Below are 24,760 nucleotides of genomic sequence, written 5' to 3' on the forward strand. Positions count from 1 at the left end.
ACCCTGACCTCATTCGTCAGTTCAGGACCCTCCACCCTGAGAAGGCTGGTAGGAACGTCAGGAGCCGTTCCTAGGAGGGGGATTCTGTCAGGTTTTGGCCAAGACTGTTCGGGTTTTGGTCACTAGATGTCCCCATTGCACCTTTTTTGTACCTTTTGTTTTTTCTTGCTCTAATTATTGTTTGCACCTGTAGGTCATTCCCTTGTTAGTATTTAAACCCTGTGTGTTCCTCAGTTCCTTGCTCAGTGTTTGTAAGTTAGCACCCAGCCCCAGCCCAAGCCTTGTTTTATATAGAGATTTCTCTTGTTGGATTTTCCAGAGGTTCTCTGGTTTAGTTCTTGTGTATTATTTGAGTAGTCTTTTGAGGTTTGTTTTTCCCTGCTGTTTTTTACCACTTTGTGGAGTTTCTTTTGTATTTTGGAGGATTTCCACTTTGTGCCTCTTGGCTTTATTTTTGGACATTGTGGATTTAGTTTCTTTGCCTGAAGATTTTGTTCTTTAATTAAACCACCATCTCTAGTACTGCTGTGTCTGCCTCATCTTCTGGGTTCTGACGATTATTAGTGACTGTTTCTCGCACCGGGTCCTGACAGATATGGTTCCCAATCAGAGGCAGCTGTTTATCGTTGTCTCTGATTGGGGATCATATTTAGGTAGCCATTTCCCCTTTGGTGTTTGTGGGTTCTTGTCTATGTGTAGTTGCCTGTCAGCACTCTTTTGTATAGCTTCACGTGTCGTTTTGCTATTTTGGTTAGTTTGTTCAGTGTTCATTCTTATTATAATAAAGAATGTACGCATACAACGCTGCGCCTTGGTCCAATTCATACGACGAACGTGACATTTTAATAAAGTGTGTATTCACACTGAATAAAATATAAACTCAGCAAATAAAAAATCGTCCTCTCATTGTGAACTGTGTTCATTTTCAGCAAACTTAACATATGTAAATATTTGTATGAACATAACAAGATTCAACAACTGAGACATTGAACAAGTTCCACAGACATGTGACTAACAGAAATGGAATAATGTGTCCCTGAACAAAGGGGGGGTCAAAATCAAAAGTAACAGTCAGTATCTGGTGTGACCACCAGCTGCATTAAGTATTGCAGTGCATCTCCTTCTCATGAAGTTCATTCCTTAAATGAACTTTAACTCCGTAAAATCTTTGAAATTGTTGCATGTCACGTTTATATTGAGTTGGCTCATGTTGACTCCAATGCTTCCCACAGTTGTGTCATGTCGGCTGTATGTCCTTCGGGTGGTGGACCATTCTTGATATGGGAAGCTGGGAAACTGTTGAGCATGAAAAACCCAGCAGCGTTACAGTTCTTGACACACTCAACCCGGTGCGCCTGGCAGCTGCTACAGTATCATACCCCTTTCAAAGGCACTTAAATATGTTGTCTTGCCCATTCACCGTCTGAATGGCACACATACTCAATCCATGTCGCAATTGTCTCAAAGCTTAAAAATCAAGGCTTAAGTCTCCTCCCCTTCATCTACACTGATTGAAGTGGATTTAATAGGTGACATCAATGAGAGATCAAAGCTTTCACGTGGATTCACCTGCTTAATCTTTGTCATGGCAGGTGTTCCTAATGTTTTGTTCACTCAGTGTATGTGTCTGTATATTAGGTACACCAACGCTCCTATCAGCTAAAAACAAGAAAAAACAGCTCCAGTGGGTTACGTGATCACCAACACTGGACAATTGAGGAGTTGAAAACATTGCCTGGTCCGACGAATCCCGGTTCCTGTTGTGTCATGCTGATCAGAGTCAGGATTTGGCGTAGGCAGCGCTAGTCCATGGCCACATCCTGCCTGGTGTCAACGGTACAGGCTGGTGGCAATGGTGTAATGGTGTGGGGAATGTTTTCATGGTACACGTTAGGTCCCTTAATACCAATTGAGCAACATTTGAATGCCAAACCTTGTATAATCCATACCCTGACAAATTCAGGCTGTTCTGGAGGCAAAAGGGGTCTGACCCGATACTAGATGGGTGTACCTAATAAATTGGCAACTGAGTGTACATGCATACAGTATGTTGTATCTACCGTGTGTGTGTGTGTGTTCAGACCTACTGCACAAGCCAGTCCACAGAGAACCCTAACAATCTGAAAGCTGGAGTATGGCCTTCGGCAGTGCCTTGGGCAAGATTACCATCAAGGAGGCATGCAGAGGAAAAGAGAGAGAGAATAAAGGAAAGCAGAGGGAGAAAAGAAGGTGAACAGAGGGAGGAGAGTGAAAGATAGGACAGAGGGAGGAGCCAAGGGAATAAAGCGAAGGAGGGAGGGATGGAGGAACAAGAGTGCTTTTTACCTGCAGCTCTCCGTCTCCCTCCACAGAGACTGCATCCCAAATGACACCCTATTTCATATAGGGCACTATTTTTGACCAGAGCTCTACTATAAAGGGAATAGGGTGCCATTGTGGACTCAGAACAGCACCTGCATGAGTTGCCATGGGAGAGGTGCTGAGGTCAGACAAAAGAACTAGCCAAACCCCCTGCAGCAGCATTCATGCTGAGTGCTGCCTGCCTGTCAAAGGCCTGCAAATGAACACAAAGGCAGGCAGAATACTGAAAACCTGATAAATGAGCACACGCTGAAGTAAGAGAGAAAGTATTTTGAGTAGAAAAATTTGTTTTTCTAGCAATGACTGTGATATGTGGTTTTCTTACTACCTTGGTTGAATGTAAGTCGTTCTGTATAAGAACGTCTACTAAATGACTAAAATGTCAAATGTAGAAAAGTGAGACCGAGTTTGGAGGGGGAAAATGTGTTGATGTACAGTATATGTGGTTCCATCAGCCTGTATGTGCAATGTGTGTCTGTTCATTTCCATGAGCACAAACATGTGAAGTTCATAGGAGCATGTCAAATTGGGTGTCAAATGAAAGCTAAGAGTCTATTATAATTAAAGCATACTGTACATACCTTTTTTCAACCATTTTCCATCCTAAACTTTAGGAATAAGCAAATGCTTTGATTTCTTGTCAAACAGATGGAATAGGGGTATTAGAAAACATCGACCAGGATAAGTGTCACGGTCATGTATAGAGACGGACCAAGGCGCAGCGGAGGTTGAGTTCCACATCTTTATTTCTAAGTGAAACTTAAGCAAAACAATAAATAAACAACGAAACGTGACTAAGTGGTGCACATGCACAAAACACAAAATAATATCCCACAAACACAGGTGGGAAAACAGCTACTTAAATATGATCCCCCCCCAATTAGAGACAACGATTACCAGCTGCCTCTATTTGGGAATCATACAAATCACCAACATAGAAAATAAACTAGAACACCACATAGAACTAAATAAACTAGATCACCCCCAGATCACCCCCTAAGTCATAAAAGGGATTGGAAATACATCAAAACACAATAATGATGGGCTAAAGACCCCTGCCAACTAATATCAACATTTTATACTTAGTGTAGGATAATGTTTTCTGCCTTCTGTAAGTTTAAGAAACATTGGCTTGTGCTCGGAATTCCATTACGAAAAACCCATATATCTTTAAGATATTTTCTCATTTCTCTCCCTCTTGAGTGGGATAATTACAGTTCACAGAAGTAACAAGTAAATGTAGTCCAATCAATTAGTTATAGTGTTTTTACTAATAGCAATTTTGTTTTTGATTTATCAAGTAATGAAAAATCGGTAACGGAATTTCTGTAATTGAATTGGCTACAATGGGAAATCATAGTTGCCACAAACCACAGTTGGGTCACCTGCTACTGTCCTCCCTTCCACTGGCATACTGTTATGTTCAGCGCATAACTGTTTTCTTTCTCTTTTTGTTGTCTGGTGGTCAAAGCAAGAGTGTGAAAAGTCTGAACGACCTCTCTCTCTCCCTCCAATCATTTTTACCTCTACCAGCTCTTACTGACACCTATGAGCCCCCTCTCTTTCCATTTACTGTAACCAGCATCCTCACCCACAGAGCACTGAGCAACACCTGGACATCCATGGATGTTGAAAACTAGTTGAAATTTGGTCAGTCCACCCTGGCCTTGGACCATTTTTGGTTTGGTCCGGACTAGTTTTGATTTCAAAGTCCACAGAGGTCTTGTCTGGCCTTCATTTGTCCCAAACATAGAAGTCCATGATTGGTTCAGAAATGGTCTGGTCCGGACCATATCTGAACCAATCACTGACGTCTGTGTTTCACAAGTTTGGACACAGTACAGTACATTACAGTACAGTGAAGAAAAGTAAAGTATAGAGTACAGTCCTCTACAGTACAGTAGATTAGAATAGAGTGCAGTAGAGTTAAGTACAGAAGACTGTAGAGCACACTAGAGTTGACTGTAATGTACTGTACTGAACTACACTCTACTTGACAATACTGTAGTGTACTATACTGTACTGAACTCTACTGTATTGAACTCTACTCTTCTGTGCTGTACTGCACTGTACTCATTTGAGCTCTACTGTGATGTACTTTCATGTGCCCAACTTGTGAAACATAGACATCTATGATTGGTTCAGATTTGGTCCAATGGCGGAGCTCATTAAAATAATAGCCAGTGTGTAGAAAAATACCCAAATATGCAAATGTGGATATTGCATATTTTTACCTTTTGTGAAGCTATTTAGGATACATCACCATGAAGAGAATGGCATTCACTTACTGTAGTTCAATAACCAAAATAGATTTTTTTCATACTCATGGTGTCATGTCATAGCTTACACCCCATTATTTCAGCAGACATCTTTGAATCACATACAAAACTGAGGGAGATTTTACCGAAATTCTGTTACCAAACTTTGTATCTGCACAGGTCTTCCAGTGAATGTGTTTTTGGAATTGCCCGTCTACAATCTTTATGTCACAGGTCTGGGAGTTTGAGGCTAAAGGCCTGACTGGAGAAATATAAGTCCCTAAAGATGAGAGGAAAAATTGAGAGTAAACATATAACATAAGGGAGGTATTGAATGTTTTCTTTGCTTCTCTGCCACCTGTGTGTTTGTGTGCATTCTCTTCATGGTTGGTGGAGTAAGTAAATGGATTTAGAGCCACAAGTCATTGCCGAGTGCAAAGAGGTCCTGCTAGAAAATAACTGAGTTACAAATGCCTTTATTGTCGCCAGTATTGTGCCTAACACCACTCAGCTAAGATGAAACATTCACAACTGCAGATGTGGAGCACTCTAGCTACCTCTCTTTAACGTTCCTGGATATTTATCATGTACATATCCTCCAAAACTAGATACAATTCATTTTATGTTGACAATGTACAAGGATGAAGCTTAAGGTCATTGTTAAGCAATATCCAGCTGACTTAGTGGGCTTCATGGTCAGAAAACAGTCTGTAACTGCCTAGCGCACTTCACTTGCAAAGCCACACAAATCATGACATCCTGTGCCGTACCAAACAAAGTAAAATCACATTAAACATGTATTTCAACACGTCGATGTCAGTCTTTAGCCCACACAGATAAGCTGTACAAGCTGTCGAAAGACCACAAAATGCATGTATTGGTCCGCCATTTCCAGACAACATCCTTGTCTTGTTTTGGTGGAGGTAATAGGATATAGTCCCGCACCACAAATATCTGTCCTTCATCAACTGTTGTGTGTTCAAACTGGACACCGTTTTACGCACCGGTGCCTATTTCACTTTCCAATGTCACAACATGACTTGAGGGCAAAGTGCTTCGATACAGTGCAGGTGCAAGTCATTGACGTATTAAGATCGAATGTTGTGATTTCGAACGGCCACATATGAACGCCACCCGCGCTCAAAGAACACAACATGGCCTCCATCTGTAAATGGGAAGAAGCTCAACATTTTATAACATCCCTTTTTGGTCATCACCAAAGTGTCACTACCCATCACTGTAACAGATAACGCTGACTGGGTTTGTACCCATCAGCAAAACAATCGATTTCTTCTATGGTGTTATATCACCATAGCTAGAGATAATGGGTATTGGTTGAGTTTCACCATCATTCTGTGCAAAAAACGAGCAACTTATTTTGGCGTCTTCCATCGCAGTAATGACTTTTTTTCATTAAGAAATAAAAGCTTTAGAGACAGTTTATTAAACTGTATGACCCTTTATGGTCCCACTTTAAATTACGTTCAGCTAATGAAGAATTCATAAAGCATTCATAATGCCTTCATAAGCACTACATAAATGTTTTACAAATATGTTATAACCATATGTCATGCTTTATAAAGGGTTCATAAATGTGACATAACTGTGTGACATAATTACCAATGTCAAGTGTGACACAACCCACTATATTGAATATGATATAAATGTGTGCTTTATAAAGGGTGACATGTTGTGCTGAAGAATGGCACACACTCTGAAGTGAAGTCATGCTAGTCACATCAAACTTGTCCTTCATTAGTTAGGGTTAGGTTTAAAATCAAATTGTAAGAAGAGAAATTGTGGAAATAGGCTGGGTTTAGGCAAAGTTGGGACTTTATGGCTGTGTTAACTAGTGATGACCAGGGGGAATGTTTTTGCTAACAAAGGACATAGCCTGTTGACAGATATTTTACTCAGTAAGGTCACTCCCATTGAATTCTATGGTCACGCCCATTAAGGCCAACTTTGAATGGTTGATATCCCAGGCATATGTGTGCTGTGTGCTCAATAGCCTGGGGGCGACGTTACACCAAGAGAAACGTACCTTAATGAAAGCCCCCAAAATAAGGACATTGAAATGGGCTTTCTTCTGGAACCATGTTGCATCTTCCTTAGTACACAAACACGCACACAACAATATAACAAGCCATACCGTGCTGTGCTAAAGTACAGTCAGGTCTTTGAAATATTCACCAACTCCCCCCGCTGAAAGATCAGCCACAGAATGTTGGCCTCATTGTAACAGGTTGTGATCAAGCCCTGGTCTCCAGCATGGGAACAGAAGAGAAATACTTAGTACGGTAGTCTCAGGTTGGACTATTCCAAATCATATTGGCTCTGACACACACACAAACGCAAGCTCTTTCAGCCCATTTAAATACCTCTCACACCCTACAGTAACCTGTGGATCATGAGAGAACCTTAATAAATCAGCAGAACATTAATAACCTATTTATTGACACTTTATGTGGTGTCCTGTAATACCTTCGGTCGTTCATAACACATCCATAAATACCTTATATCACATGACGCTGTACTTTAAAGTCCGACACCTTTGGCCATTCATAACACATACATAAATGCATTGTACCATATGACACTGTATTTACTTTAAAGTCTGATGCCTTTGGCAATTCATAAAACATACATAGGGCTCCCGAGTGGCGCAGCGGTCTAAGGCACTGCATCTAAGTGCTAGAGGCATCACTACAGACCCTGGTTCGATTCCAGGCTGTGTCACAACAACAATCCAGGCTGTGATTGGGAGTCCCATAGGGCGGCGCACAATTGGCCCAGCGTCGTCATTGTTTGGCCGAGGTAGGCCGTCATTGTAAATAAGAATTTGTTCTTAACTGACTTGCCTAGTTAAATGAAGGTTAAATAAAACATTAAAATAAACATAATGGCTTAATGATGTAAACACAAATGTATTAACACATAGGGAATTATCACTAACGATTAAAACAAATAAACATTAATGGCATGTTAAACCATACATTTAATTTCATTTTGACATAAAAAAATGCAAATACATAAAGGTTCAGAAGTCCAGTCCAGACATTGAACATTACAAGGGCTGTGAATAGTGTAGTTTGTCAATGAACTGGCGGACGAATGGCTCTTGTCTCTCTGCCTGCTGGAGGTACTGCATGTTGGTTCCAACCTTAAAAGTCTAATAAAAAGCATGAGCTGATGCACACCCAGAGAAAGTTATTTTGTGTAGAGGTACTGACTAACGGCGAATAAACTGTAAACTATATAAACAAATAAAGAGAATCACACACTCTATATAGAAGGATCTCGATGTTATCTTCTCTCCTTGGTAGAGTAACATGCTCAATGCCTGTGTATTTGAGGGAGTAGATTCGCAAAGTGAGCTGCTACTGGATAGTCAGTGTTCTTACACCTGATTGAGCTGCGGTGTTCAGCTATGCGCTGTTTGAATTGTATTTTTGTTTGTTCTACGTAGGATTTTCCACATGAAAAGGTGATGAGATACATTACTCCCTTTGCCTTGCATGAGATGTTACCCCTAACAGGGATTTTTTGACCTTTACTGTATGTCGGTGTCTGAAGAAGCCTTAAAAGTAACAACAAAGAAAGTTAGTAACGTTGTTAGGAAATGCCATTGTCACACCATCTGGATAAGGGGATAGTACTCTAAATAGGGGGATGGGAAACTCCATTTGATTCGTACTATTATACTGAACAAAAATATAAATGTAACATGCAGCAATTTAAAATATTTTTGAGTTACAAATCATGTAAGGAAATCAGTCAATTGAAATTAATTAATTAAGCTTTTTGTGCATATGGCTGACAGGTGTGGCATATCAAGAAGCTGATTAAACAGCATGATCATTACACAGGTACACGTTGTGCTGGGGACAACAAAAGGCTACTCTAAAATGTGCAGTTTTGTCACAAACAGAGTATTCTGTCTCTAATAAAGCCCTTTTGTGGGGAAAACTCATTCTGATTGGCTTGGCCTGGCTCCCCAGTGGGTTGGCCTGGCTCCCTATGCAAGGGCAACTATACAAAAACATTTACATATTTAGATTTTTCCCTGAACTCAGAAGTTATCCCCTGATGTGGTTTCAGTATTGTTGTGAACACAGAAAACACAGAAAAAATGTTGTGAGAAAAAAGTGTGAAAAAACTGCAGGGAATAGCAGGAAAAGATGGGGGAAATCCGAAACCTGGAAAAACAAAACCGAGAAACATTTTGGGAAATTTTGCGTTTTTTGCTTTGCACTACATTTTAGCGTTGAATTTTGGGGAAAGTTGAGGGTCAGGTCCAATATTGGCACCAAGAGGGAAAACCGTTGGCTGATCCCAGCAATTTGAGTAATATTGTCACGACTTCCGCCGAAGTCGGTCTTCTCCTTGTTCGGGCAGTGTTCTGCGGTCGAAGTCACTGACCTTCTAGCCATTGCTGATCCATTTTTCATTTTCCATTGGTTTTGTCTTGCCTTCCTTCACACCTGGTTCCAATCCCATCAATTACATGTTGTGAATTTAACCCTCTGTTTCCCCTCATGTCCTTGTATATGATTTTTTGATTGTATGTGATGTGCAAGTTATGTTCTGGTGTGCGACGGGTTTTGTACCAACTTTTATTATTTTGAATATTTTGGTTTTCGGAGTTCTGTGAGCACTTATTAAACGACTCCGTTTATACCAAGTTCGTTCTCCTGCGCCTGACTTCCCTGCCACCAGCACGCACCCATTACAAATATAATATATACGCTTTCATCCAAAGTGACTTAGAGTAATGCGTGCATACATTTTTACATATGGCTGGTCCCGGCAATCGAACCCACTATCACGGCGTTGCAATGCTCTACCAAGATACATGACAAGGTTATAAATACTTTGTGAAGCCTGAATTTAATATGATTTATAAAGCCTTTATTAAGATGTGTTTATGCCACCCTTTATAAAGCACAGGTTTTTGACATGTTTGACATTGGTGGTTATGTCAAACAGTTATGCCACATTCATGAACCCTTTATAGAGCATGACAGAGCTATATGAAGCATCTATAAAGTGCACGTCATTTAAAGTGGGACCAACTTGGGTCTATTTTGCCTCTGAATAAGTGATTGATTATAATGATTATGGTTTATATTGACAATAATCAATGTATCATTACAGCCTAACTAATCTCTGGGATTTCATTCACAGTAAACCGTAACTGTGAAACATGTCGGGGACTTCCACCTTTATATTGCTTATTGCCGTGGGTGCTTTGAGAGTGCTCAAGGTTGTTGTCTGTGGCTTTGTTATTACACCAAGTAACTAATCTTCTTGGAGCAGTGGTGCCTTGAAATTACTGTGTAGTTTTGTTCAACAGAGATAATAAGAAATCATAACAGAGAGGAACAGCGAGTTGGACACACAGGCTTCTATGCCGACACAATGGCTTGGCCTTTTGCCACATCTCAGGGGCAAGATTATCTTCTCTACCCACATTTCTTTAAACACTCGATCCCCCCACTACACACCTCCCTGCATACGATCTATCAATTACTCCCAGCTTCTCTGTTGTTAAAAGCTCTGTGTTTTTAAAGATTAAAGGGAATAGGTCTCAAGCATAGGCACTTCTCTACTCTCTTCTTTCCATACTGCAAAGGTACAATAAACCTTCTTGACTTCTTTAGGACGGAAGGTTCCCCCCACAGTTAATGTATACTGTGTACGCAAAGCAACTGCAGTGTGGTTTAAAGTGAACAGAGTCATGTCGAAACACGAGAAAGGGACAAAAGCGTGATCTTCATGCGCTTTCATCTTGGGTTTAGATGAAGTAAAACTCTTATTTGATTGGCAGCATTTGGATTTATGTTTTCCACTTCAGCGATAATGGCCTAGGGCCGCGTTTGAGCGCCTTTTGTCCGTGCAGTGGAAGGAGGATCAATCAGAAAATAAAAGTTCTTCAAGATACATTTTCTTCTCTTTTACCCTCTACCCTCATTGAAGCTGGAGAAAACACAGGAGTCACAATATGTTGCCTGAAAAAACTATTGGGCAATGTTTATATCTTGGCTGCCCTTAAGTTTTGCTCTATCTAGGCGGAATGTAATTGTCTCTTGTAGAATTTACTTAACTCCGGTGGAACAGGATGTGTACCAGATTCATTAATGTAGACATGAACTGACCAAATTTAATTTGGTCATAGAGTTTGTCTTTTTGGGGGGCAGAGCTCCTAAGAATATAATACTCAGCATTACATTTTATCAGATGCTCTTTTCCAGAGCGACTTATAGGACCAATTCGAGATTTTTCACCTAGTACATAAAAATGTTATGTAACCGCTAGTGAGAATGTCGTTGTAGTTAAATTGGTGTGTTGGTTCGCTGGCGGAGAAGCTTGTGGATGAGCAAGAAGCAGATGGGAGCACAAAGCTCCCTACTGAAATCTCCCCTAAACCATTGTTAATTGGAAATAAAATAAGAGCTTTTTTCATTTAGTAGTTAGCTAGGATGAACGCAACTCAAAGAGCTAGAACTGATACCATTGATTCATTTGGGAGGTACTTGTTCTAATTGAGTTGAAGCATGATTACCTGAATACATTTAGTCAATCTTACAATTATTTCGAATGATCTTTTGTCAATTCAATAGTGTTTCAATAACACAGTTCAATTAAGTAGATCAAAGAAGAGTCTTGGTGGTTCCAGACTTTTTCCATTTAAGAATGGTGGAAGCCACTGTGTTCTTGGCGATCGTCAATGCAGCAGAAATGTTTTGGTACCCTTCCCCAAATTTGTAGCTCGACACAATCCTGTATCGGAGTTCTACGAACAATTCCTTCGACCTCGTGGCTTGGTTTTTGCTCTGAAATGCACTCTCTATAAACTGTGGGACTTTATATAGACTGGTGTGTGCCTTTCCAAATCATGTCCAATCAATAGAATTTACCACAAGTGGACTCCAATCAAGTTGTAGAAACATCTCAAGGATGATCATTGGAAACAGGATGCACCTTTGCTCAATTTTGAGTCTCATAACAAAGGTATACTTAAGTTAATAAGGTAACTTGATGAATTGAAAGGAAGTGCAATTTTCCCCAAAAACCCAACCCCTTATCTTCCAAGGTCTGTCTGCAACCAGACAAGTAACAATAACATTTTTCACAGAGGACCCATGGGAGGCAGCGTGTAATGGTTTTATGTTTGGCACACTGCGGCACATTTTCATTCTTTATCATTTGGTTTTTCTATCTTGAAAATGCTGATAAGCATTCAGGAAACACATTTGGTCAAATCCTTAGAAAACATATTTCAAAGTACTGTAGACTGTAGGTGGACCGTGGCAATCCTCTGTAAAAAATTCCATTATACACACCAGATTAATTCAAAGCCTGTTTGTTTTTTCTTTTTCTTTCTTTTTTTCTTCCTCAGATAGAATTACATTTTCTCCTCCCGACAATAACAATACAAAGGGTACCCGGAATGACAATGAAATGTAACCCTTTTTGGCACAGCTGTTAACAATTCACATTGCACTGACAGGTACCAAACGGAGGTAATAATACGTTTCAATCTGCTACTGTGACACTAGCGCTGTAGCCTAGCATACCTAGTCAATGCAATGTAGTCCCCACCAAATCGACAGGGCACACAACCCCATATTTCACTCTCTCCTGTTTTAGTTTTACGTCACCCTGTGGTCCTCTCCGTAGAGCAGTGTGATTGGACTACGACGGTGATGAGACTGTATGGTTCTCAGCACTCTGGCACTAAATCGCTGACACTGTTAATGGCACACATTTCTATCTGCTGCGGAAAAACCTTTCACAGTCCACTGCAACAATTAAATAAAGCTGTCCCCTCTTTTCAGTGTTCTCAACAGGTAAGGGAATATGAGGCTCTGCTCGTAGGCCTAATTGCATTTCAGTAAATCCATGGCCAACGGGAGAAATCGATCCCTGTTATACCGTGCATATTGCATAGGCAAACACAACTAGGAACGACGTGCTTGTGTTAAATGCTGCTTTAAATCTTGTATCATCTTGATAGCTGATGTCATCAAATTTGTGAAGTATTTCCACATGAAAAGTAATACGATGTTGGTTATTTGAATGAAAAAAGCATTTTCCCATCAAATACTATATGTACAGTGTTCATCAACCATGTAGTACAAGGGCAATTCCACAGTAACAGAGTGATGCTGAGACTGATTCTTCACTGTAAAATGTATGTCAAACAAAACCAATGATTGCACAGTTAAATAAACCATATAACTCTATGCACAAGGACTACTTTTAACAAAACATTTAAAGAACAATGCAGATCAAAGTTTGGTAACAGAATGACGGCACAAACAGCACACACTGTCATTCTGTTACCAAACGTTGCATCTGCACTGTTCTTCAAGTAAATGTGTTTTTGTACACCTTTCTGTGGAAATTGTTCAAAGTAGTCCTTGTACATATCATTGTATGGTTTGTTTAACTTTGCAATCATTCGGTTTTGTTTGGCATTCATTTTAAAGGGAGAAAACAGAGTCTCAGCATCACTCTGTTACTGTGAAATTGTCCACAACATATCTCTGTGACCCTGTCAAAATGAATTATCTTCAGTAGCCATGACTCAAGATGAGATTTTCAGACAAATGTAACTGTCATCAGATAGGCACGGCAGCGATGTATTGAGGTTTCCAAATGAGATGACTCATTTGTGAATTCAGCTTAAGTTTCTCTTGAGTCCTTTCTGTGGGTGTAGACTTTGGTATTGTCTTGAGTAAGACATGGCGAAAACAAAGTGTTATATTTTGTCTCGTAACAACAAAACATTCTGGACTTCTGAGAAATTCAGTCCCCAGCTAATGCCGAATGTTTGTGGGTAGGCAAAATGTTTGCTTTTGTGCTGGAAGAGTTCATGTAATTTGGCATTCTGATTGCAAAATAAATTGAAAAGCTTAAGGCAAACAGAAACTTGATGTAAAAGAAGTATCCTTGACAAAATATATTTATTTATTTTGATTTGACTGAGAGTGTTTTCGCCCACTGAGAAGCTGGCGATGTGATGATGAGATTCATTTGTTCAATTCAGACTCCCATTAGAGCTAGCCATGCTCTGCAGAATCCCTGTTGTGAGGCACCACTAGGAGTACAGGGCTAGATTGAAGCATTACATTGCACCCTCACAGATTCTGAGAAATGCAATGCAAATGTGAACAGACTTTGCCATTAAGTCCGTCTTGGGGGATTGCACTCTTTCTGAGGTTATCTATGAGGTTTCAAACTGTCCATTTGTATGTTAAAACTGTCAAACCAGAGTCATATTTTGGAATTCTGAGATGGCATCCTTTTGGTGGTAGTACTAGGAAAAACATTTGCTGTGGAAAGTCAATATGAATATTGTTTAAGGTCGCCAACAGTGACAAAGACAATATTCAACTGGGCTGTTTATCATAAGTAGAAGTAGACAGTTTGTGAAGGCAGTTGTATTTCCCTTATGCATACAGCACAGAGTAGAAATACTGCTGACACATATGTTGTCTATGAATCAGATACTCATAAGTCCCAGGTCAACAGAACATAGAATGCACCTCAAAATGGTGAATCTCAATGTATTTCCTTGATTCCTCGCATTCTCTCCCCTCACCTCTTCCTCAAATTGATGATCTGAGGTTCCTCCCCTCAGACCATCTCCTCCAATGCGTTTTTGAGGAAGCAAGGAGAGACAATGAGAGCCATTACAATTTAGATTCACCGCTAATGTTGTTTTTGTGGTGTTGGCCATCTCGTCATATATCCGTCCTGAGATGCCTTGAGAGCTTCTCTCCAATGACTGGGACAGACATGAATATTGAGTACTGACACTCCTGGGGTCAAGAAGGTCGCTGTGATTAAACGTAGGAGAGGGTATAGAGGAGGCATATTTTAGGAACGGAATGGCGTAGAAAGCCAAGAGACAAGCACATAGGTCCCCTTTTCAAGACGATTATGGTTTCACCCGGGGAACGTTCCAGTATTTTCTACTTGCAAGTCTTTTTTTACTACCTGACACTGTCACCCTTTACTAAAGTGAAGACCATGTGGACAGTGATATGGCCAAGATATCAAGTCCTCTGTTACAAAAGGAAACAGTACACTACATGACCAAAACTATGTGGACACCTGCTCGTCGAACATCTCATCCAAAATCATGGGCATTAATATAGAGTTGGTCCCCCCATTGCTGCTAAAACAGCCTCCACTCTTCTGGGAAGGCTTTCCACTAGATGTTGGAAAAATTTTGCGGGAACTTCCTTCCATTCAGCCACAAGAGCATTAGGGAGGTCGGGCAGTGATGTTGGGCGATTAGGCCTGGCTCGCAGTCGGCGTTCCAATTCATCCCGAAGGTGTTCAGCGGGGTTGAGGTCTGTGCAGGCCAGTCAAGTTTTTCCACACTGATCTCGACAAACCATTTCTGGACGGACCTCGCTTTGTCATACTGAAACAGGAAAGGGCCTTCCCCAAACTGTTGCCACAAAGTTGGAAGCACAGAATCATCTAGAATATGCTGTAGCATTAAGGGGCCTAGCCCGAACCATGAAAAACAGCCATTATTCCACCTCCACCAAACTTTACAGTTGGCACTATGCATTGGGGCAGGTAGTGTTCTCCTGGCATCTGCCAAACCCAGATTAATCCGTCGGACTGCCAGATGGTGAAGCGTGATTCATCACTCCAGAGAACGTGTTTCTACTGCACTAGAATCAAATGGCGGCAAGCTTTACACCACCCCATCCAACGCTTGGCATTGTACATGGTGATCTTAGGCTTGTGTGCAGCTGCTTGGCCATGTAAACCCATTTCATGAAGCTCCCAATGAACAGTTATTGTGCTGACGTTGCTTCCAGTGGCAGTTTGGAACTCAGTAGTGAGTGTTGCAACCGATGACAAATTATTTTTACGTGCTACCACTTCGTGGCTTAGCTTGGCTTGTTGCTCCTAAATGTTTCCACTTCACAATAACAACACTTACGGTTGACCGGGGCAGCTCTAGCAGTGCAGTAATTTGATGAACTGACTTGTTGGAAAGGTGGCGATGCCACGTTGAAAATCACTGAGCTCTTCAGTAAGGCCATTCTGCTGCCAATGTTTGTCTATGGAGATGTCATGGCTGTGTGCTCGATTTTATACACCTGTCAGCAACGGGTCTGGCTGAAATTGCTGAATCCACTAATTTGAAGGGGTGTCCACATACTTTTGTATATATAGTGAAGATTGATTCAGAAATTATTGGATGTTTGACTCAATTTGGGAGTAGACAATGAGCCTCTAAACTACACTCATTCCCAATGGTGTTGTCTCCGAATCGAAATTAAACCATGCCTTCTAAATCTGTGAAACGCTGCTACCCTGCCTGGATGAGCTAAACAAATATTCCCCTGAAGAGCACCAAAAATGCCTCATGTTACAGAATGTTGATTCCACTAATGGACTCTGAGAAAATGTTTGATTGTCTGGGGAGCAAAGCATTATAACTTTTTAGCCCGATCAATATTCAACATGCCATCCATCTTGCAATTGTCTGGATCTGGACCAGGGGATGACTGGTAGATAAATTATCTTAAAGCAAATAACAAAATATCTTCTCTTTTGCATGTTTACGTCAAGTAACGAACACATGTTACTACAGCAAGTGCTCTTGATAACATGAACAAAATATATAAGATAGAAATACAGGTTACCGTATAAGTCATATTCAGTATATATAAATGAGACATCTTATGAGCTGTGACTGTCAGAATGGAAAGGGAAAGGAAAGGGGGATACCTTGTCAGTTGTACAACTGAATGCATTTGTCACGCCCTGGCCATAGAGAGGCTTTTATTCTCTATTTTGGTTAGGCCAGGGTGTGACTAGGGTGGGCATTCTCGTTTCTTTATTTCTATGTTTTCTATTTCTTTGTGTTTGGCCGGGTGTGGTTCTCAATCAGAGGCAGCTGTCTATCGTTGTCTCTGATTGAGAATCATACTTAGGTATCTGTTACGAATCCCGCCGAAGATGGTGCCTCTTCCCGTTCGGGCGGCGCTCGGCGGTCGTCGTCTCCGGCCTACTAGCTGCCACCGATCCCCTTTTCTGTTTCATTTAGTTTTGTCTGATTTGTTGAACCTGTTTTGTGTTTAGGTTTATTGTGGGCTATTTAAACCCAGTTGGCCCGCCGACTTTTGTGCGGGCTTGTTTTTCTGTTTGTGGTGTCTGTTCCCTGTGGATTTTTGTCCTGTTTGTTTTGGACTGTACTTGACGCGCCTTTGGATGTGTGGCGTAGCCGTCTCGTGTTATATCTTTTTTGGAAATATTAAATCCACTTGCTACTCACTACCCTGCTCTCTGCGCCTGACTCCTTTATCACCACTACTGGAATTGTGACAGTAGCCTTTTTCCCACCTGTGTTTGTGGGTAGTTGTTTTCTGTATAGTTTTAGTTACCTTACAGAACTGTTAATTTCTTGCGTTGTTATTTTTGTTCTAGTGTTCAGATTTAATAAAATATCATGAACACGTACCACGCTGCGCTTTGGTCCAGTCATTTCCAGGAAGAGGATCGTGACAGCATTCACATGAAATGTGTCTTCTGCATTTGTGAAACATATACGCTAAGACAAGACTATGTTTGCATCCCAAATAGCAACCGATTCCCTACATAGTGCACTGCTTTTGACCAGGCCCTATGGGCCTGGTCAAAAGTAGTGCACTAGACAGGGGATAGGGTGCCATGTGGGACATATAATCCTCTCTACCACACTAATATAACACAGCAGTTCTCTGTTTGTGTCTTTTAATGTTTGTCATTTAGCAGACGCTCTAATCCAGAGCAATTTACAGGAGCAATTAGGGTTAAGTGCATTGCTCAAGGGTACATCAACAGATTTTTCAAGTAGTTAGCTCGGGGATTCAAACCAGCAACCTTTTGGATTAAAAGACAGAAATGTACCATTAAGTAAAGAGTAAAGACGTATCCTGTATAAATGTTTGCACTCCGTGTACTGAAGATATTCATATGGTAGAATCCCAAAATAGCAAGACCTCAAATTATGTGTTATTTTCTTTAGTGAGATGCTGGAATACAGGAGGCTGCCAATAGCAACTAAATTATCCTCATAACTTCTTCTGTGTGACATTTTAAAATAATCGGTTCAAGGACATACATCCGATGGTGTATTATAAGCAATTTATGGTACCATGATTGTCCTCTAAAAATGTTTTATTTACACAAAGATTCGCTATAATGGGGGGGGGTCCTGTTTTCCACCAACAATGTCTGTAGTACTGTGGTCGTCCTTCAACTTCCGTGGCTTTAATGAGAGGGATCAGTCGCTGGTGGGAAAAACTGTCTGTGGGGAAAAAAAACATGTTTTCGACTCTACCCTCATACAAAAAGGTATGAAAGCCGTCTGTGTCCTGCATGTACCTTGTACTGAACCCTCTGTCTGCTTATATTCACACCCTTTCAAGATGTGTTCTCTAAATGAGGTTAGCTGCTGTCAGCAATGCACCACTCCGCTGCCTTCCCAAACCGAAGCCACCCAAACTGAAGTCATTTTCTGCGATGAGGGGTGAGATGGTAATGAATGATGCCGAAGACAGATTGGGTTGAACAGCTGCATGGGCTCATTTTGATTTAATGTTTGCTGTAATGCATTTTCCGTTAAAAAGGTAATTGAATAGAAACGCTCGCCTAATATCTGGGCTCATCGGTATTGTAAGTCTTACATCAACTTAAATGACTGGGAATGAAAGTGTGATTATTTCGATGTGAAAATGGGTCAAAGTATTAATGAATGTGGGATGATGTGGCCGGATGCCAGTACCATCTCCTGTGCTCTTTTTCACTACACGAACCAATCCCCATTCATTCAACCATCCATGGATGCTATCTAACTATACACTGAATAGTCACCTGAGCTGTGTCCGTAGGACAGCCTCAATCTCAGCAAGATTTAAACCTGTTTGATCAGTCTGTCCGTTCATCTCTGCTTAGCCCGTTCAATAACATTTTTGGTTTGTAACTCCACTAACAGCTCCATAGCTTCTGTATACTTATTTTCACTGGCCTACAGTGGCAACATTGCTATTAGGATTCATTGTCATACACACAAAAAGATTGAACAATGCTTCAACATCTACCCTGACGGTACCCCATTGGATGCACAGTAGGTTACTGTGGCTCAGTTGGTAGAGCATAGCACTTGCAATGCTAAGGTTGTGGGTCCAATTCCTGCTGGGGCCACCCATACGAAAATGTACAGTATGCACGTGCTATTGTAAGTTTCTTTGGATAAGAGTGTCTGCTAAATGGCATATGACACTATATGTCTGTGAATAAAATTAAATCATATCGAAACTGTTGATCAAAAGTTGCACTGTTTTGACACAATAACCTTTTTCTCTGTTCCAGGGGCCAGTGCAGTGTTCACCCAGCAGCCCACAGACTTGGTGGTGGTGGCAGGTCAGCCGGTGACCCTGCCCTGCTCCATCCCTGGTTACCACGGCATGGTGCTCTGGCTCAGAGACGGCATGGCCCTGGGGGTCAACAGGGACCTCTCAGGTAGGAAAGCCCCTCACTTTACATAGAATGGTGATAATGTAGCATTCATGAAGCATTCATAAACCCTACATATGTTTAAATGATATTTTATAAATTCTTATGACAGTTGTTATGGAGTGGGTGTTATAATGTTTAATGCCAATGCCGCATAGCACTAGATAAAATAATTTATAAAGAGCATATAAACATAGGGTAGTATAACTCTTTATGTCAAGCATATAAAGGCATTATGAAGGCTTTATGAATGCTAAGCTTTTTTTTTTACTTGGCTTCATCTTTCTTTCCTCCTCTCCCAACCAAACTCTTTGTCTACCTCCCTCTTTCTCTCTCTATCTTCCTCGAGCAGGGCCACTTACCTTTTAGCTTTTCTACTACTCTCTTTCTTGGGCAAGGCTTTCAGTCAATCTGCTTTTTGTTTTCTCTTTCCTCACCTTACTCGTCTTCCTGTCTAGCTCTCTTTCTCTCTGTATTATAGCGTATGTCTCACCTTCTTCTTGCGCTCTCTTCCTCTCTTTCCTTTCCTCCCTCGCTCGAGTGATTCCCTTACCTGTCTTCTTTTCTAGCTCTATTTCTCTCTCTATTCAACATTTCTCATTTTTTCTCTGCCTCTCCTTCCATCCTCTCTTGGACACAGCCGTTACCCATACCCTCCATTTCTCTCAAAGGCCCATACCGTCCATCTGTCTGTCCATCTCTCTCTATTGCGCTCTTACTCTTAGCAACTGTTTCTTTGATCTGCACTTTTCCTTTCATTACTTTCATGTAATTAAAAAAATCCTTCCATGGTCTCGTCAGGTAGCTGTCACTTGTCACATCTGGACAAATGACAGAGCAACGCCACAGAGCAATGGAGTATTTAGAGTTTGATCATTAATTAAAAGAGCCACTTCACATGGCACAAGAGTCACAAACACACTGATTGTGTTATTGCTGCTTTCAAAGCTCTCACAAGTGTTTTGAATATATTTCATGGTGCGCATTAATCAGAACCCTCTTGTGAATTATTAAGCAAAGACAAATTCGGGGGTTACATGGCAACAGGCTTTTTGAATAACGTGAGAGAAACTTGGGGGATTGGGCACAATCACAAACATCAAATTGTCGTAAGTGCAAATGATATGGTAAATGGCCAATATTGCTAGAGGTTAATCTGTGGAGGATCCACACACTAAATGTTTTCATTTAGAGGCAAAAATAACAAAAACGAATTGTTTGGCTGTTAGGCCATTGTCAGTGTGTGTTGATTACTGCTTGAGTACCTTTATGTTAATACCATAATTGTTTTCTTTGTTGTTTTCAAATGATCCTACTCCTCTGCATTAGTAATCTTACGACACTGCAGTTGTCACATGAGAGGTCTTTGAAAATTTACATTACAGCCAGAAAAACAATTTCTCAATCTCGCAGAATACATTAAACTCAACTAACCCTACACACCAGCCCTCCAAACTGCATCTGGGTTTTTAAAAAAAGTAAACATTTGAAAGTTGCAGCAATTTATCGCAACATCTGCTGCTCCGGCAGATGGTTAAATTGTGTTTTGCTCATTTCCAAAGCGGCAGAGAGTCTCCTGCCCAAATCTTTCCTCTGGCTGTTTTCAAGACCATTCCGTCGCTCTGATGGCTGCCTGAGGAAATCATTCCCCACAATCAGCTTTCAAAGCTGTGTGGGGAACACTGCACTGGCCCCTGGAACAGAGAATAAGGTTATTGTGTTGTTTGGATACTGTAGGTAGAATGGCGGTCAAATACTAGGTGAATCGGCATTAACAACCCACCTTGTAAACAATTTTACCCAATAAATGTATTTGAAGGGATGTGGTGCACGGCACACTTGACTAGATAAACTCTTTGAATAAAATGTTCAATAACATCAAAATAAAATAATACACCTGCGTTTACAGTATGGCAATGGATCACTGTTTGGGTATAATGCCATCTCATCAGATTTGATTTCTTCTCTTACAACTCCTGATATGCCAATCTGTTACATTGTCTTCCCCTGTAGACATTGTCTGCTTTTGCCTCAGTCCCCTGTTCTATTTTGTCATGGACAGAGTTTCCATAATTGGGCCTGGGAGAACAATCCCATTACGTCCATACAATCCCACTTCAGGTCCTTTTAGTGTGTGAGAGAGTGAGTGAGAGTGAGAGTGAGAGTGAGAGTGAGAGTGAGAGTGAGAGAGAGAGAGGCGCATAGAGAGAGAGAGAGGCGCATAGAGAGAGAGAGGCGCATAGAGAGAGAGAGAGGTGCATAGAGAAAGAGAGAGAGAGAGACAGCGGGGGAGAGAGAGAGAGAGACAGCGGGGGAGAGAGAGAGAGAGAGACAGCGGGGGAGAGAGAGAGAGAGACAGCGGGGGAGAGAGAGAGAGAGACAGCGGGGGAGAGAGAGAGAGAGAGACAGCGGGGGAGAGAGAGAGAGAGAGAGACAGCGGGGGAGAGAGAGAGAGAGAGAGACAGCGGGGGAGAGACAGCGGGGGAGAGACAGCGATCAATGACAGCGGGGACAAGTGTGAACTGGAAAGGTTATCTCCCGGCCGTGTGAACTGTGGACAGTGTTTACTCTTAGTGATGACAGGAACATTTGACCTCTTAGCCAATGCTAAGTTATGAGAGGGAAGACAGCAGGGCTACATACTGACAATGGATCGAAAAAACGATTGAGCAGTAAGGGATAATGGCACTTAAAGTTAAACATAATTAGCATATTTGACTGAATAGGATATGTTATGGCAATGAAGTGGTGTGTTAAATCAAAGGTCAAAGTCAATGAAGGAAAATCAGATTTTTAAATGCAAATATAGAGCGATGAAATGGTTTTCGAAAGAAAGCTGAGGGAGGTGTTTGACTGTCAATGGCATCGGCGCCGCCCTAGCCTCTTGCTTTCTCTCCATCTGTGAATTGCACTCTTCCCTTTTCCACTCTTTTAATTGGAGCGAGGGAGTGCTCACTTTGCATGTGTCCTTTACCTTCTCTCCTGTTTCCCTTTGATCTGGCTCTACTCAGGGTGTGTCCCAAATGGCACCCTATTCCCTTTATATTGCACTGCTTTTGACCAGGGCCCTACGCTCTGGTCAAAACTACTGCACTATATAGGGAATAGGGTGCCATTTGAGATGCGGAGAGACAGTGTTCATTGCCGTTTTCTCCCATTGATGTGTCAGTTAGGTGCCTCCTACATACTGAAATACATCACCGTCCGCCTGAACCCTCTCCTCTCAAACTAACTAATCCTGATGGATCCATCGCCTCTACAGAGGTTATAACTAGGGCTATTTTACATTATTTGCCATAATTGAAAAGTATTTGTCTTCAGCTTCTTCAGCTATTTATTTCCATTTCGCTAGGCGACATTAATCTAACACTTGATCTCGGGTCTTAATGGTTTTCTGGGTCTACACTTTCTCTCTCCAACACCCCCGAGGGGGAAAATTGGTTTCCTCAGGGATCTTTAAATGTATATTAGTATTTCCTGAATAATTTTTTATTTATTTTATTTAATGTTTATTTAACTAGGCAAGTCAGTTAAGAACAAATTCTTATTTACAATGACGGCCTACCAAAATGCAAAAGACCTCCTGCAGGGACGGGGGCTGGGATAAAACATATTTTTTTAAATAAATAAAACATATACAGTATATATATAGGACAAAACACACATCACAACAAGAGAGACAACACAACACTATATAAAGAAAGACCTAAGACAACAACATAGCAAGGCAGCAACACAACATGACAACAACATGGTACCAACACAACATGGTAGCAGCACAAAACATGGTACACACATTATTGGGCACAGACAACAGCACAAAGGGCAAGAAGTTAGAGACAACAATACATCACACAAAGCAGCCACAACTGTCAGTAAGAGTGTCCATGATTGAGTCTTTGAATGAAGAGATTGAGATAAAACTGTCCAGTTTGAGTGTTTGTTGCAGCTCGTTCCAGTCGCTAGCTGCAGCGAACTGAAAAGGCGAGCGACCCAGGGATGTGCGTGCTTTGGGGACCTGTAACAGAATGTGACTGGCAGAATGGGTGTTGTATGTGGAGGATGAGGGCTGCAGTATATATCTCAGATAGCGGGGAGTGAGGCCTAAGAGGCGTTTAAAAATAAGCATCAACCAGTGGGTCTTGCGATGGGTATACAGAGATGACCAGTTTACAGAGGACTATAGAGTGCAGTGATGTCCTATAAGGAGCATTGGTGGCAAATCTGATGGCCGAGTGGTAAAGAACATCTAGACACTTGAGAGCACCCTTATCTGCTGCTCTATAAATGATGTCTCCGTAATCTAGCATGGGTAGGATGGTCATCTGAATCAGGGTTAGTTCAGCAGCTGACCAAGTCTAGATTTAACTTTAGCCTGCAGCTTTGATATGTGCTGAGAAAAGGACAGTGTACTGTCTAGCCATACTCCTAAGTACTTGTATGAGGTGACTACCTCAAGCTTTAAACACTCAGAGGTTGTAATCACACCTGTGGGGCCGAGGGACATTCTTAACAAACCACATGACCTTTGTTTTGGAGGTGTTCAGAACAAGATTAAGGGTAGAGAAAGCTTGTTGGACACTAAGAAAGCTTTGTTGTAGAGCATTTAACCTCTCTAGGGTATGTGGGACGGTAGCGTCTCACCTCGTCAACAGCCAGTGAAACTGCAGGGCGCCAAATTCAAAACAACAGAAATCCCATAATTAAAAATCCTAAAACATACAAGTATTTTACACCATTTTAAAGATACACTTGTTGTAAATCCAGCCACAGTGTCCGATTTCAAAAAGGCGAAAGCACACCAAGCGATTATGTTAGGTCAAAGCCAAGTCACAGAAAAACACAGCCATTTCTCCAGCCAAAGAGAGGAGTCACAAAAAGCAGAAATATTGATAAAATTAATCACTAACCTTTGATATTCTTCATCAGATGACACTCCCGGGACAACATGTTACACAATACATGTATGTTTTGTTCGATCAAGTTCATATTTATATCCAAAAACCTCAGTTTACATTTGGCTTTGCCTCCAAAACATCCCGTGAATTTGCACAGAGCCACATCAAATCACAGAAATACTCATAATAAACATTAATAAAAGATACAAGTGTTATTCACAGATTTAAAGATAGACTTCTCCTTAATTAAAGTAACTCACTTTGGCCTTCCGGATAGCCTGAGTGCACTTATTTCTCATTTGCCTGAACGAGAGCCAGTCAGCCTGAGTATGCGTGTGACGAGCCTTTCGCCAAATGCAATTCTTGAGGTGGAGTAACTCTGCAAGATCACGGTCGAACCAGGGGCTCAACCTGTTTTTAATAAGCATTTTCTTTACGGGGGTCGTGTTTGTTAACAATACCACTGAAATATAAAAAAAGAAAGGACAAGCGTCTTCGACAGAGGGGATCAAGCTGATTCTATACCATTTTACAGAGGCCAGTTCATGAAGGAAGGCTTGCTCATTGAAGTTTTTTAGCAAGCGTCTATGACAAATCAGGACAGGTCGTTTCACTGAGCAGAATCAAGTCCCTCGCAGAAATAGAAGTGACTACATGTGCTGGTATCACTTTACATTAACCTTTCATTGCTACCCATCCCGGATC

At 41.2% G+C, this 24,760-nt stretch overlaps 1 protein-coding gene across 1 annotated transcript in view; it reads left to right on the forward strand.

Moving 5' to 3' along the window:
* The window catches only part of LOC120043891 (kin of IRRE-like protein 3), a 203,504-nt gene that overhangs the window by 34,285 nt on the left and 144,459 nt on the right, over positions 1-24,760 (forward strand). The window contains exon 2 of the mRNA XM_038988494.1: positions 19,014-19,163. Coding sequence (XP_038844422.1) covers positions 19,014-19,163 — 150 coding nt within the window. The remainder of the gene's footprint in view (positions 1-19,013; positions 19,164-24,760) is intronic.

The sequence above is a fragment of the Salvelinus namaycush genome, chromosome 3 (assembly GCF_016432855.1).
Source record: "Salvelinus namaycush isolate Seneca chromosome 3, SaNama_1.0, whole genome shotgun sequence".
Classification (NCBI taxonomy): Eukaryota; Metazoa; Chordata; class Actinopteri; order Salmoniformes; family Salmonidae; genus Salvelinus; species Salvelinus namaycush.